This window comes from Hemicordylus capensis, chromosome 3 (genome assembly GCF_027244095.1).
Source record: "Hemicordylus capensis ecotype Gifberg chromosome 3, rHemCap1.1.pri, whole genome shotgun sequence".
NCBI classification, from domain to species: domain Eukaryota; kingdom Metazoa; phylum Chordata; class Lepidosauria; order Squamata; family Cordylidae; genus Hemicordylus; species Hemicordylus capensis.
Genome location: NC_069659.1, coordinates 359,350,079 through 359,363,288, shown reverse-complemented (window position 1 = coordinate 359,363,288; position 13,210 = coordinate 359,350,079). Strand labels below are relative to the sequence as shown.

General features: G+C 51.9%; 1 protein-coding gene across 15 annotated transcripts in view; it reads right to left on the bottom strand.

The window, feature by feature from the left end:
* Positions 1 to 13,210, bottom strand: part of DLG1 (discs large MAGUK scaffold protein 1) — a 190,919-nt gene that overhangs the window by 24,896 nt on the left and 152,813 nt on the right. For all 15 annotated transcript variants that reach the window (XR_008318320.1, XM_053304405.1, XM_053304408.1 and 12 more), the window contains 2 exons: positions 10,812 to 10,914; positions 8,386 to 8,500 (listed from right to left, as the gene is read on the bottom strand). Coding sequence is in view for 14 of the 15 variants with exons in the window: in XM_053304405.1 (XP_053160380.1) it covers positions 8,386 to 8,500; positions 10,812 to 10,914 (218 nt within the window). In the remaining variant the exon portion in view is untranslated. The remainder of the gene's footprint in view (positions 1 to 8,385; positions 8,501 to 10,811; positions 10,915 to 13,210) is intronic.

The following is a 13,210-nucleotide window of genomic DNA, read 5'->3' as shown; positions in this document are numbered from 1 at the left end:
CAGAAGCTTCAGTTGGTACAGAACGCAGCGGCCAGGTTGGTCTCTGGGTCAGTTGGAAGACTACTCTGTGAAGAGCAGACACATCTTGGGGAAGTGAGCCAGCTTTTCTAAGCATCTAGCCCTTCCCCCCTTCAAACCAACTAACAGGAGGAGAGATTTTCAGGGGCTGGTTTCCCTTTAAGGGATAAGTCCTAGTCTCTCTGTGTGTTTGTAATTGCAAGGGTTAGAATTTGAAAGGGTTAGCTAACTCCAGTGTTTGTTGTTTGTCCCTGCAAGGGTTAGAATTTGCACCGCGTGTTGACCGCACGGTGACTTGCCTGCCTGGTGCGAAGGTTGCGGACATCACACAGCATCTAGATAGGCTCTTAGGCAGTGCTGGGGAGGAGACAGCTGTCGTGGTGCATGTCGGCACCAATGATGTGGGAGGTCCTGGAAGCCAAATTTAGGCTGATAGGGAGCATATTGAAATCCAGGACCCACAAGGTAGCATTCTCAGAAATGCTACCTGTTCCACGCGCAGGTACAGTGAGACGGGCAGAGCTGAGAAGTTTCAATGCGTGGATGAGACGTTGGTGCCGGGAGGAGGGGTTTAGATTCGTTAGGCACTGGGATACATTTTGAGGAAAGCAAGGCCTGTACAAAAGGGACGGGCTGGACTTGAACCAAGATGAAACCAGACTGCTGGCGCTTAAAATCAAAAAGGTTGCAGAGCAGCTTTTAAAATGACGCCTGGGGAACCCGTTTGGCAAAAGCCATCCTTTAAAGTGTGAGGGTGCAAAGGATTCAGATAAAACAGAAGGGGAGAGAGCAGTACCGCATAAAGAGCAGTTGGGAGCCTGTGCCAGCTGGTCAAAGAGTCAAAAGAAAGATAGCATACATCAGGTGAGAGATTCAGCGTATAGGGTGCTTATATGCCAATGCCAGAAGGCTCTGAGCCAAAATGGGTGAGCTGGAGTACTTGGTTGCACTCATTTAGCTTCTCTGCAACCTCCATATACGCCTTAATAATCCCTTTCACTCCCTCATTGTCTAATGGTCCAACCGCCTCCCTGGCAGGTTTCCTGCTTCTGATGTATTTAAAGAAGTTTTTGTTATTCCCCTTGATGCTTTTAGCTAAATGTTCCTCAAACTCTCTTTTCGCCTCCCTTATTGTTGCCTTGCATTTCTTTGTGTTCCTTTCTGTTTGTGTTCCTTTCTGTTCTCTTCATTTGGACAGGCCTTCCAGTTTCGGAAGGAAGTCTTCTTCCCTTTTATGGCTTCCTTGACGGTACCCGTTAGCCAAGCTGGCATCTTCCTGGACTTAGTGGTACCTTTCCTCTTTTGGGGTATACAATCTAACTGGGCTTCTAGTACTGTGGTTTTGAGTAAACTCCATGCACTCTGGAGTGAAGTGACTCTCCTGATTTTCCCTTTCAGCTTTCTTTTCACCATACTCCTCATTTTGGAGAAGTTTCCTCTTCTGAAATTCAAAATGTCCGTGTTAGACATCCTTGGTGATTCTCTCCCTGCATGTATGCTGAATTTGATCGCAGTATGGTCACTGTTCCCTAAAGAGTCGATGACACTGACATCACACACCAGTCCTGGGTGCCACTCAGAATTAGATCCAAGGTCGCCTTCTCTCTGGTCGGTTCCAAGATCAGCTGTTCTAGGGCACAGTCATTTAGCGTATCTAGAAATCTGACCTCTTTGTCATTACCTGACTGTGAATTTACCCAGTCTATGTGTGGGTAATTGAAGTCACCCATTATTACTGCCCTGCCTCTTCCTGACGCCTCCCTGATTTCCTCCTGCAACTCCCAGTCACAGGATGATAGCACGTCCCCAATAGCACGTTCCCTTTCCAGCCTTGTATTCTCACCCACAAGGTTTCTGTGGAGGACTCCAGTCCACCTAGGTTTTCTGGCTTGTTAGGTTCTATGCCTTCTTTAACATACAGTGCTACTCCACCTCCAAGGTGCCCCTCCCTCTCCTTTCTACAGAGTTTATATCCAGGGATAACAGTGTCGCACCGGTTCTCACTGTTCCACCATGTTTCTGTTATGCCCACTAGATCTATTTCTGTGTCAGCAACCAAGCACCCCAACTTGCCTGTCTTGCAGGCTTCTGGCATTGGCAAATAAGCACCTATATGCTGGATCTCTTACCTGAATCTCTTACGCTGAGAGAGAGAGAACGCTGCCTGGAGTCTTTGCAGGACTAAAAAGAACTGAGGAGGGGCCTGCTCATCCCAAACTTAACAGCTAAGTTAATTATCATAGTCCTGTCTTGGAGTCACGTGGGTCGGATAATCCACACGTGAGATGCCCTTGGACCCAGAGCAGCCGAGAACAGGTAGCATTTCTGAGAATACTACCTTCGGCGTCCTGGACTTCAATACACCCCCTATCAGTCTAAATTTGTCTTCAGGACCTCCCAACTACATTTCCCCACATCACTGGTGCCAACATACACCATGACAGCCATCTCCTCCCCAGTACTGACTAAGAGCCTATCTAGACACCAAGTGATGTCTGCGTGTGCAGCCAATACACAGGTCACAACCCTCTCTCTATATACCTCTGGTTGAATCACCCACTACCGGGAGGCCCCCACCCCCCAGAGGAGTATCCCCTGTGCTAGAGGATATGGGCTCATCATCCACGAAAGGGGTCCCTTCTACAGGAGCATTTCCCTCTTCCTCAGACTGATGTTCTTCTTCCCTGAGAGACCTTCATTCTCTCTGACAGCAGAGGAGCCATCAGCCTTGGAGTGGGATGCCTCAACCATGTCCCTGGAGGTCCCGTCCGCATGCCTCTCTGAGCTTCTCCAGATCCTCCACCTTGGTCTCGAGGAAACAAATGTGTTCCCTGAGAGCCAGGAGCTCCTGGCACTGAGCACACACCCAGGATTTCTGCCCATGGAGCAAATAGTCATTCCAGGCTGCCTCTGGGAAGAACATGACGCTCCCTCGTCATGGAGGAGGGGGCCCCAGTCGCCTCCCCCTGCTGCTGGCTCCCAGTGGCACAAGGTCTCTGGTAAGAGCACAGCAGCTGGGAAGGAGACCAGCCTGAGGGCCACCAAGGACAGCAATACCGGGCTGAGTTTGGCCATTCCATTTCACTCATCCTCAGAAGCAACCAGTCTTGCATTTTGTGGACCAAAGTCTACAAACTCTGGTGGTCTCCCCGGTCCTAGTCCAACACAATAGCCACAACAGCATGCTGGCTTTGGCCCTCTGGATTACTGCAACACACTCTACATGGGGCTGCCCTTGAAGAGTATTTGGAAACTACAGCTAGTACAGAATGCGGCAGCCAGATGTATCTCTGGGACTGCTCGTATCACTCCATCCTTGAAGGCACTGCACTGGCTGCCAGTCTGTTTCTGGGACAATTCAAGGTGCTGCTTCCTACTTTTCAAGTCTTAAAACAGCTTGGGTCCTGGGTACTGCCTGCTCCCAGCTGAAGCTGCCCACCTGACTAGATTGGCTGGGAGGACCCGGCTCTGCGTGCCGACACCTGCTGAGGCTGGCTTGGGCAGGGCCTTCTCAGTGGTTGCCCCCCGGCTGTGGAATTCGCTCACTGATGAGATCTTCATAGCTCCCTCTCCCCCACCCCTTCTGGAGGAGATTGAAGGCTGCCCTTTTCATGCAGGCTTTTGGCCAAAGAGTTTCTCCCTCCTCTCGCTAAATTTTGGTTGCATTTATTCTATTTTCATGTTGTTTTTGTTGAAATGTTCTTTATCTTGTTAAAACCTGCCCTGGTGTCTTAGGACGACGGGCAGCATATACATATAAAACAAATAAATAAAACTTTTGACAGTTGTGGAAACTTCCCTCCTAGGTCACCAGCCTCTGCACCCGTTCCTGGGAATGAGCCCCACTGATCCGAGCGGGCCTTGCTTCCGAACAAACTGAAGAAGCATCACTTTACAAAGTGCTCTCAGATGCTCAAGGTGACCTTGCAAATCATGAGCTGGTGTTGGGTTTCAGGACGCCTGAATGACAGCTGGAAGGCTGTCCTATCTGAGTGGATAAGCAGGGCTTTGTTCTAATTTGGACTACAGTTAAGCACAGCAAAGAAACTTAACCGCCAGTATGAAGAGCAAGCACAAGCTCATGGGCTTATGGGGATGAAACGGAGCCTGTGGCCTGTACCCGACCCTCGGCGGTGGCAGCAGCTCTGCACAGAGACATGGCCACTCACTGGCTTCCTTGTTTTGCTGCCTCCACAGCCTCAGCAACCTTCACAAGGTGCTCGGGGGGGAGAGATCCTGCAGCCCCAGTGCATGCACGATGGAGCTCAGCATCCCAATGCCCTCTTGCTTGCCGATGCTCAGTAACTCTACCCAGAGGAGCCAGAGACCGTTTTCTTCAGCCAGTCTCCAAAGTCTGTGCCAACCTTGCTGCTAACCCGATGGTGCTCAGCAGGGGAGAGCCTGGGCACCAGCTCTTCCATCTCTAGGCTGCCTCTCTCCCCCCCGCAATCAGCCCGACTCCTGGTAAAAGCAGTCTGTTGTTCTGGAGGGGAGGCCTCGTTCAGCCGGAGCCCAGCCCTCGAAGTGCTAAACGGCCTGTGTCCCAATGATCTCCCGGAGTGTCCGCCTCCCCACTGACATTTAGCATTCTGAGGCAGTCCTGCTTCAGGCGCCACCGTGTGTGGAGGCTCCACTGGCCTCTGCTAGGAGGCCTCTGCTAGGAGGCCTCCACTGGCCTCTGCTAGGAACAGGGTCTTCTCTGTGGCACCCCCAATGTCTGCAACGCTCACGGGAGAGGAATCCGCACAGCTCCCTTTCTGCTGGCTTTCTGAAGGCGTGCAAACACTCTTGTCAGTTTCGGATCTTGGAGACCTGGCATCCAAAACCTGGCTCCTGCCGTCTCCTTGATTTGTGCACTTTTGCAAAGCTGCCGACAACTTTTGTGAATGGAGGCTTTCTAAATGTTGCACTGTAATTTATTGCTAGTTTTAACCAGAGTGGACTTCATATGAAAAGCAGCAGAGAAGTACTCTGAGAAACAGGAGCATGAACCAAACCAGGAGAAATCCTGTGCGGAGGCACGCAAGAAGCCGCTCAGAGAAGGCCCTGGGTGCCCAGAAGCCGCGGCTCTCCGGCAGTCCCCTCTCCCTCCCTCCCACTCACTTGTGCTGATGACTGTCAGTCCTCGTGGGGAGGGAAGGGGAGGGGCAGTCTGGAGCCGCCCCGCAGCAAGGCGGAGGGCAGCGGTGCGGAGGCGTCAGTCAGTCACTCTGCTGGGTGGACCCCTGCCTGCACCCTGAGCTGGGGCAGTCTTGGTGAGCCCACTGTACAAGACAGGAATGAACACCGCTGGATTTCAGGGGAAGACTCCACCCATGTGCTAAACGACCCACCCATTAGCAGCCTCCAAAAATGGTGCCCAAGCAACCCAGCCAGCTCCTCTCAGGATCTCCAGGGTGCTGAGCCAACCCAAAGGGCACATGCACAGCACCACTCAGGTCCCTGTCTGCCCTGCCTCGGGGAGGCCACCCACGATTCAAATCCAAACCATCAGCTCTGTTGCTGCTCGTCTTCCTTCTCCAAGCAAACTACAAGATGAGAAGGTCCCCGGAGCTAGTTTATTTGGGTAAGCATTTGCAGCAAAGGATGGTAAATGATGAGGCTAACAGTTTGGCCTTCTCTCTTGTACTAAAGAGAGGCCCTTTATGAAGGGGCCCTGCTTGGCAGCATCTCTACGAAGAAGGGCCAGGAAAGGCCCTGGAAAGCATACGCACAGCCCTGCTGGATCAGGACCAAAGCATCCTGTTACACACAGTGGGCCAACTGATGCCTCTGGGAAGCCCACAGCCAAGAGGTGAAGGGATGCCCGCTCTCCTGCTGTTGCTCCCCTGCAACTGGGACTGAGAGGCATCTTCTTGCCTCTGAGGCTGGAGGTGGCCCACAGCCACCAGACTAGTAGCCACTGATAGACCTGTCCTCTATGAATTTGTCTAAGCCCCCTTTAAAGCCATCCAAGCTAGTGGCCATCACCACATCCCGTGGCAGAGAGTTGCATAGTTTAATTATGCGCTGTGTGAAGAAGTACTTCCTCTTGTCGGTCCTAAATTTCCCGACTTTCAGTTTCATGGAGTGACCCCTGGTTCTACTGTTGTGAGAGAAGGAGAAAACTTTCTCTCTGCCCATTCTCTCTATTCCATGCATAATTTTATACACCTCTATCATGTCTCCCTGTAGTCGCCTGTATTTTAAACTAAAAAACCCAGATGCTGTAGCCTTGCCTCATCAGGAAGGTGTTCCAGGCCCCAAATCATCTTGGTTGCCCTCTTCTGCTCCTTTTCCAATTCTACAATGTTCTTCTTAAGATGTGGTGACCAGAATTGTACGCAGTACTCCAAGTGTGGTCGCACCATAGTTTTGTATAAGGGCATAATAATATTAGCAGTTTTATTTTCAGTCCCCTTCCTAACGATCCCTAGCATGGAGTTGGCCTTTTTCACAGCTGCCGCACATTGAGTCAACACTTTCAACGAGCTGTCCACCATGACCCCAGGATCTCTCTCGTGGTCAGTCACTGATAGACCCCATCAGTGTATATGTGAAGTTTTTTTCTTTTTTTTGCCCCAATATGCATCACTTTACACTTGTTTACACTGAACCTCATTTGCCATTTTGTTACCCGATGGAGAGGTTTGGAGAAGTCCTTTTGGAGCTCCTCACAATCTCTTTTGGATTTCACTACCCTAAATATTTTAGTGTCATCTGCAAATTTGGCCACCTTGCTGCTTACCCCAACTTCTAGATCATTTATGAACAAGTTAAAGGGCACTGGTCCAAGTACCGATCCTTGGGGGACCCTATTTCCTACTTCCCTCCATTGTGAAATCTGTCCATTTATTCTCACCCTGTTTCCTGTCCAACCAGTTACTAATCCACACATTGATTGGTCCTCTTATCCCATGACTGCTACGTTTTCTCAAACATCTTTGATGAGGAACTTTGTTGAAAGCATTCTGGGAGTCCAAGTATACTAAGTCAACCGGTTCACCTTTATCCACATGCCTGTTGACACTCTCAAGGTTAGTGAGACAAGACCAGCCCTTGCAGAAGCCATGCAAGGTTCTCCTTCAGCAAGGCCTGTTCATCTATGTGTTTAACACTTTTGTCCTTAAGTATGCTTTCCATCAATTTATCCGGCACCGAAGTTAAGCTAACCTGATCCGTTTTTGAAATCTGGAGTTACATTAGCTACTTTCCAGTTCTCTGGTACAAAGCCTGATTGTAGGGACAAGTTACATATTTTTGCTAGGAGCGCAGCAATTTTATGTATCTATTAAATTTGTACACTGCCCCAAACTTGTCTCTGAGCGGTTCACCATTTCACATGTGAGCTTCTTCAGAACTCTTGGATGGATGTCATCTGGCCCATGTGATTTGTAATTTTTTTGTTTTTTAAGACATTTTAGAACATCTTTCCTTAACACTTCAAATTGACCCAGTTCTTCAGTCTCCAAGTCTGAGAAGCTCAGTTCTGGAGAGGGTATATGGTCAGTAACCTCAGCTGTGAGGTCAGATGCAAAGAGTTCATTCTGCTCCTCTGCAATTTCCTTACCTTCCTTAATAATCCCTTTCACACCCACATCATCTAAGGGACCAACCGCCTCCCTGGAAGTTTTCCTGCTTCTGATATATTGAATGAAGTTTTTGTCATTCCCCTTGACACTTCTAGCTATTTGTTCCTCAAACCCTCTCTTTACATCTCTTCTTGTCTCCTTGCATTTCTTTTGCCAGAGTTTATGTTCCTTCCTGTTCTCTTCATTTGGGCAGAACTTCCATTTTCTGCAAGAAGACTTTCCCCCTTTTATAGCTTCCCTTGTTGGCCATGCTGGCCTCCTCCTGAACTTGGTGGTACCTTTCCTCTTTCTTGGTATACATTCCAACTGAGCTTCTATTATTATGGTTTTTTAAGTGATTTGACCCTCCTGGCTTCCCCTTTCATTTTTGAGACGCTTCTGTGTTGGACTTCCTTGGCAATGCTCCACGCGCATATAATCTGAACTGGAGCACACTATGGTCACTGATCTGTAGTGATTCTGCAACTATGACATCTGACACCAAGTCCTGGGCACTGCTCAGGATTAAGTCCAAGATTGCCTTCTCTCCAGTTGATTCTGGGACCAGCTACTCTAAGGCACAATCAGCAAAGTTGGATGGAACAAGGGTCTGGCTCAGGAAAAAATAGCCGCTGCATACTGAGCCAGCTTGGAAGGGTGGTATAAAAGTCGACTGAATAAATAAAAATAAATAAATAAATAACACGTAGCCAAGCTTTACAAAGAACCCCTGGCCCCCTGCATGGTGTTTGATCCAACAGGTGGTGCATGAATAACCTCCTAACGGGAGAAGCTGGAACCAGGGAACGGACCTCACCTGACGTAGAGCGAGCGCTTCTGGCTGGTCCGCAGAGACCCCGATCCTGAGCTGATGCTGCTGTTCATCATCTGCTCCCTCAAGTCGTGGATTTTGGCTTCAAAACGGCTGTATTCTAAAGGAGAACACAAGGTGGTGGTTGCGGGGAGGGGGGTGGGAAGGGAAGCACCCGTTCAAAACCAGTCCGCCCCTGGGAGACCACCCCTGGAAGAGCACTCCCTGCCTGGAGGCTCAGCATCCCCCCTGCGCTGACTGGGCCAAGAGGCACCTTGGAAAGTGGAGGCTCTCTCTATTTAGCGGGGGGGGGGGGCGCAACTGGCCCTCTCCAGCCCCAGCACAGCACCCCTCCTAGCTGTGGCTGCTGCTGGGGTCTCTCTTGGGCTTCTTTTTGGACTGCAAGCCCTTTGGGGACGGAACCCTCTTCTTGTTCTTTTCTGGTGTCAACTGCTGTGGTTGAAAAGCAGCCTAGAAGGAATAGCAGCGGCGTTCTGGGCTTCCAGCAGCCTCCATTTTATGACACCTATGAATCCTCTCCCTTTCCCACTCCAGCATTCTCTTCATTAATAAAAAATAAACCCAAATGTTTATATGCTACATTTTTAATATATAATTTGTATACTGCTTTTCAAGCTTCCCAAAGCAGTTTACAAAGATATAAATAAATGAAATGGCTCCCTGTCCCCAAAGGGCTCACGGTCTAAAAAAGAAACACAAGACAGTCACCAGCAACAGCCACTGGAGGGATGCTGTGCTGGGGATGGAGAGGGCCAGTTGCTCTCCCCCTGCTCAATAAGGAGAATTGTCATGTTTAAAAGGCGCCCCTTTGCTCAGTTAGCATTTCCATAGGAGAAGCCAAAAGCTGTGCAAAATATAAAGTGGGTGTTAAGCCACAGGAAGCCACGGAACACTGAAGACCAGGGACTCCCGGCACTCCCCTGCCCAGCTGCCCCCCGCAGAGATTGTCACAAGAGGCAGCTGGCTCCAGCAGTGCCCTGAGGAAGCCGGAACTTCCCCAGCCGGGCAGAAGGCAAACCCCTGAACGAGCCTCCTGCAGGGGCCACAGTGGGCAGCACCAAGACACCCCTTGCCCCACCGCCAGGGAGGAAGGGGGCCGCTGCCCGGGAGCCCAGAGGCAGCCCACCACGGCTTGGTCTAGCCAAGGAAAAGGCCATCTAGCCAAGGGGGAGCCCTCCCAGGCCAGGGCCAGAGAGCAGCTGTCAGCGCCCCGACCAGAGCGGGGGGGGCACTCACTGGGGTGCCTCCTTGACTGCCAGAGAGTCGTAGGAGGCAGCGGCCACCATCCACCTCTCTCTCTCTCAGATGCCGGGGCGGGGGTGTGTGTGTGTGTGGATGCCAAACCCTCCCAAGAAGGGCGGAGCAATCCTCGCAAGCCTCCAAAGGTGTGTGTCTGAGGCAGAAGCAAAACAAGTAGCAGCACACCTCACCAACAAGGCGCATCATTAGATTAAAAGAAAAACAAGAGTATGCAATGAGAAGAATGGTCTCTTCATAAAGCAGCTTGTAAGAGAGTAATTGACCGGGCAACTCTGGTTCAAGCAATCCCATAAAGGAGAATAACGTGGAAATGCATGGAAAGCTCAACCAGCGTGTCCAGCAGGCAATCAAAAGCTGCCAAGTCCCCTCCCAGGGAAGTGAGCGGTGGTGCCCCTCTGTGTACCACACTCCCACTCCGCCTCCCCAAAGAGGCCCAAATCCACTCGGGACTGGCCAGGCGGCCCTGGCAGACAAGGCCGTGGCTCAGCTGAGGGCCGGCTGGAGCTCCGGGACGGCCCTTGCGTTTACCAGGAGGAAGAGTCCTGAGCCCAGCTGCCCTGTCCTGAGCAAAGCAGCATCTGCACCCAGTCCGCAGGCAGCCGGCAGGAGGGCCGCCCCCTTCCTTGGCCCAGAACTGCAGGCCTTCCCTCCCCGCTGCAGCCGCTCTGCTCCCTCCTGCCCTCCCCGCTACTGCGTTCCTCCTCAGTACAACCCCCTGGGAAGGTCCACTGTGGCTCAAGGCCGGGGCTGGTCTGCATCCATGCGGGCCTCAGCCTTGGACAAGGAAACAGGAACCTGCCACCGTGGTGGGGGCTGGCTGGATGGCACAGTGTGGAGCCTGCTCTGAGATGGGGTCCTCTAAGGGCACCAGGTGCCCCGTGTCCATATGGGCCAAGAAGGGCAGCTGGCCTGGCTTCAGACCTGCTTCGCGCTGCCATACCCAAGACAGACTCCTGCTTCCCTGGGGGATCAGCCGCCGCTGCCGCTGGAGTCTGCAGAGGGGGTGCCTAGAGCCCATCAGGCAAGCTGATCCCCCCCCCCACTTCCTGCTGGACAGGCTGGCAGAGAGACCCTCCCTCTCCCCTGCCCCCAGCTAACTAGCACCGCCCTTGACAGGAAAGAGAAAGTTGCCACCCCCAACATCCACTTGCCTTCTGGGCGGTACTGAGCCACGATCGTGACGGCTTGGCCAGCGTTCTTCAAAGCAGCAGCTGCTTCCTCGTGAGTCGCAGCTTTGAGGTCGGTGCCGTTCACCTGCAAAGCAAAATGGGCAGGTGGAGGAACAGGAGGAGCTGCTTGGCCTAGATCTGTGCAGACAGAAGCTCTGCACCTCAGGTGGATGATGCACAGTCACGCCCACCCCCCCAAACAACCCAACTTGGCCGCCAACGGCAGCCAGTGGCAAGCAGAAGCCCAGTGGGACAACTCTGTCCAACGTGCTGGAGAACGGAGAAGACGGCTCCCCACTCACAGCCATGCTGCAGGGACGGAAACACTCTGCAAAGAGCACAAAAGGAAGGCGCCCTCACCCCCCGAGATCCTCGGGCGGGGCTTCAGAAAGGAAAGACTCCTTGCCCACCCACTCACGCTCAGGGCACCTCGCCAACTCCCTCAAATAAAGGTCCTGCACCTTGTTTAGAAACCAATTAGAACTGCTCTAGAGACAGGTGGCCAACCGTCTCCTGGCCCTCCAGTCCTCTCTGCCCAGGAGCAGGAGACAGCCAGGCTCTGTGCAATCAGCGGCTGCTCGGCACCACGGCCATGGAGTGCGGTTTCACACCAGGCAAGCCAGGCCTCGGAAAGAGCAGCCGCCATCCTGGGTCGGATTCAGGACCGGGCTCCCTAGCGAGCCATCCCCCTTGCCTTGTCCACCATTTCTGCGCCAGCTGCTGTGGGTCACTGATCAGCTTGGGGCAGAGAGAAGCCAGGGAGCTTGCAAACAGGAACGCCAGTGTTTTGCGAGGGAGTCCAGGTGTTCCAACCACCACCACCACCACCAAGGGGATGTCAGCAATCTGGCCACCTGGAAGGGAAGTCCAGGAAGATAGTCCACAAAACAAACTGGGTTGCAGAAGCAGAACACGGCTCAGAAGCTTCTCTCTCTCTGGCTCAGGCTGAAAGCTGTTGACACGAGGGATGACATATGTTGCCTTCCAGCAGCTAACTGAAAGCTGTCGACATGCTTTATAGTCCAAGCTGATAACTCTCAGCTGGCAGGGATTCAAGGCTTTTCAGCCTTCTACAAGAGATGCTTATTTCTCCTGATGGTTTCCAGCTGTGCCCGGCACCTTGTGACACCCCGTTGCTGTGGAGTCAGTGGGGGTTGCCTGCACAGCTCATCCTCTGGTTCATCCGTTGCTGTCTCTGCTGCCTCAGACTGCTGTGCCTGCTCTGAAACATCAGCCGGACCTGCCTCAGCCGTCTCTTGGGAACCGACAGCCGGGCTGTGCCCCTCAGGCACCCCTGCATTGGCTGAAGGGCTGTCAGCTTCCCCATCCTCCTCGCTGAGAGCGAGGGCGTGACGGGGAGAGCGGTGTCAGGCTTGCAGGGCATGGGCCAGGCTTGTCCCCCTACCTCCCAAGCAGTGTTCCCTCTCACAGGGATTGGCAGATTTTGTTGACTACAACTCCCAGCATTCCCAGCTGCAATGGCTTTTCCTTGCGGATTATGCGAGTTGTAGTCCACAACATCTAGGAATCCCTGTTGGAGGGAAAACTGCTCCCAAGCCAGCCTTCTTGCTGAAAGGAAAGATGAAAGAGCTTGAGACAACCTATTAGGGAAGATGAGACAAAGAACACCTTGGGAAAGGCAACGGAAGAGGAGGCCATGGAGCATGCAGACATCCCATGGGAAGAGGTGGGCACAGGGAAGAGCAGGAGAATCAGGAGAACCAGCATGGCTAACGGGCACTGTCAAAGAAGCCATAAAAGGGAAGAAGACTTCCTTCCGAAATTGGAAGGCCTGTCCAAACGAAGATAACAAAAAGGAACACAAACTCTGGCAAAAGAAATGCAAGGTGACAATAAGGGAGGCAAAAAGAGAGTTTGAGGAACATTTAGCCAAAAGTCTCAAGGGGAATAACAAAAACTTCTTTAAGTACATCAGAAGCAGGAAACCTGCCAGGGAGGTGGTTGGGCCATTAGACAATGAGGGAGTGAAAGGGATTATTAAGGAGGATATGGAGGTTGCAGAGAAACTGAATGAGTTCTTTGCATCTGTCTTCACGGCAGAGGATACTGAGCATATACCTGTTCCTGAGCCAGGCTTTTTAGGGATGGAGGCTAGAGAGCTGAGTCAGATAAAAGTGACAAGGGATGATGTTCTAAACTGTCTGGAAAAATTGAAAGCTAACAAATCACCAGGGTCGGATGGCATCCATCCAAGAGTCCTCAAGGAACTCAAATGTGAAATTGCTGACCTTCTTGCTAAAATATTTAACTTATCCCTGAAATCGGGCTCTGTACCAGAGGACTGGAGAATGGCAAATGTAACACCGATTTTCAAAAAGGGATCCAGGGGAGATCCAGGAAATTACAGGCCAGTTAGCCTA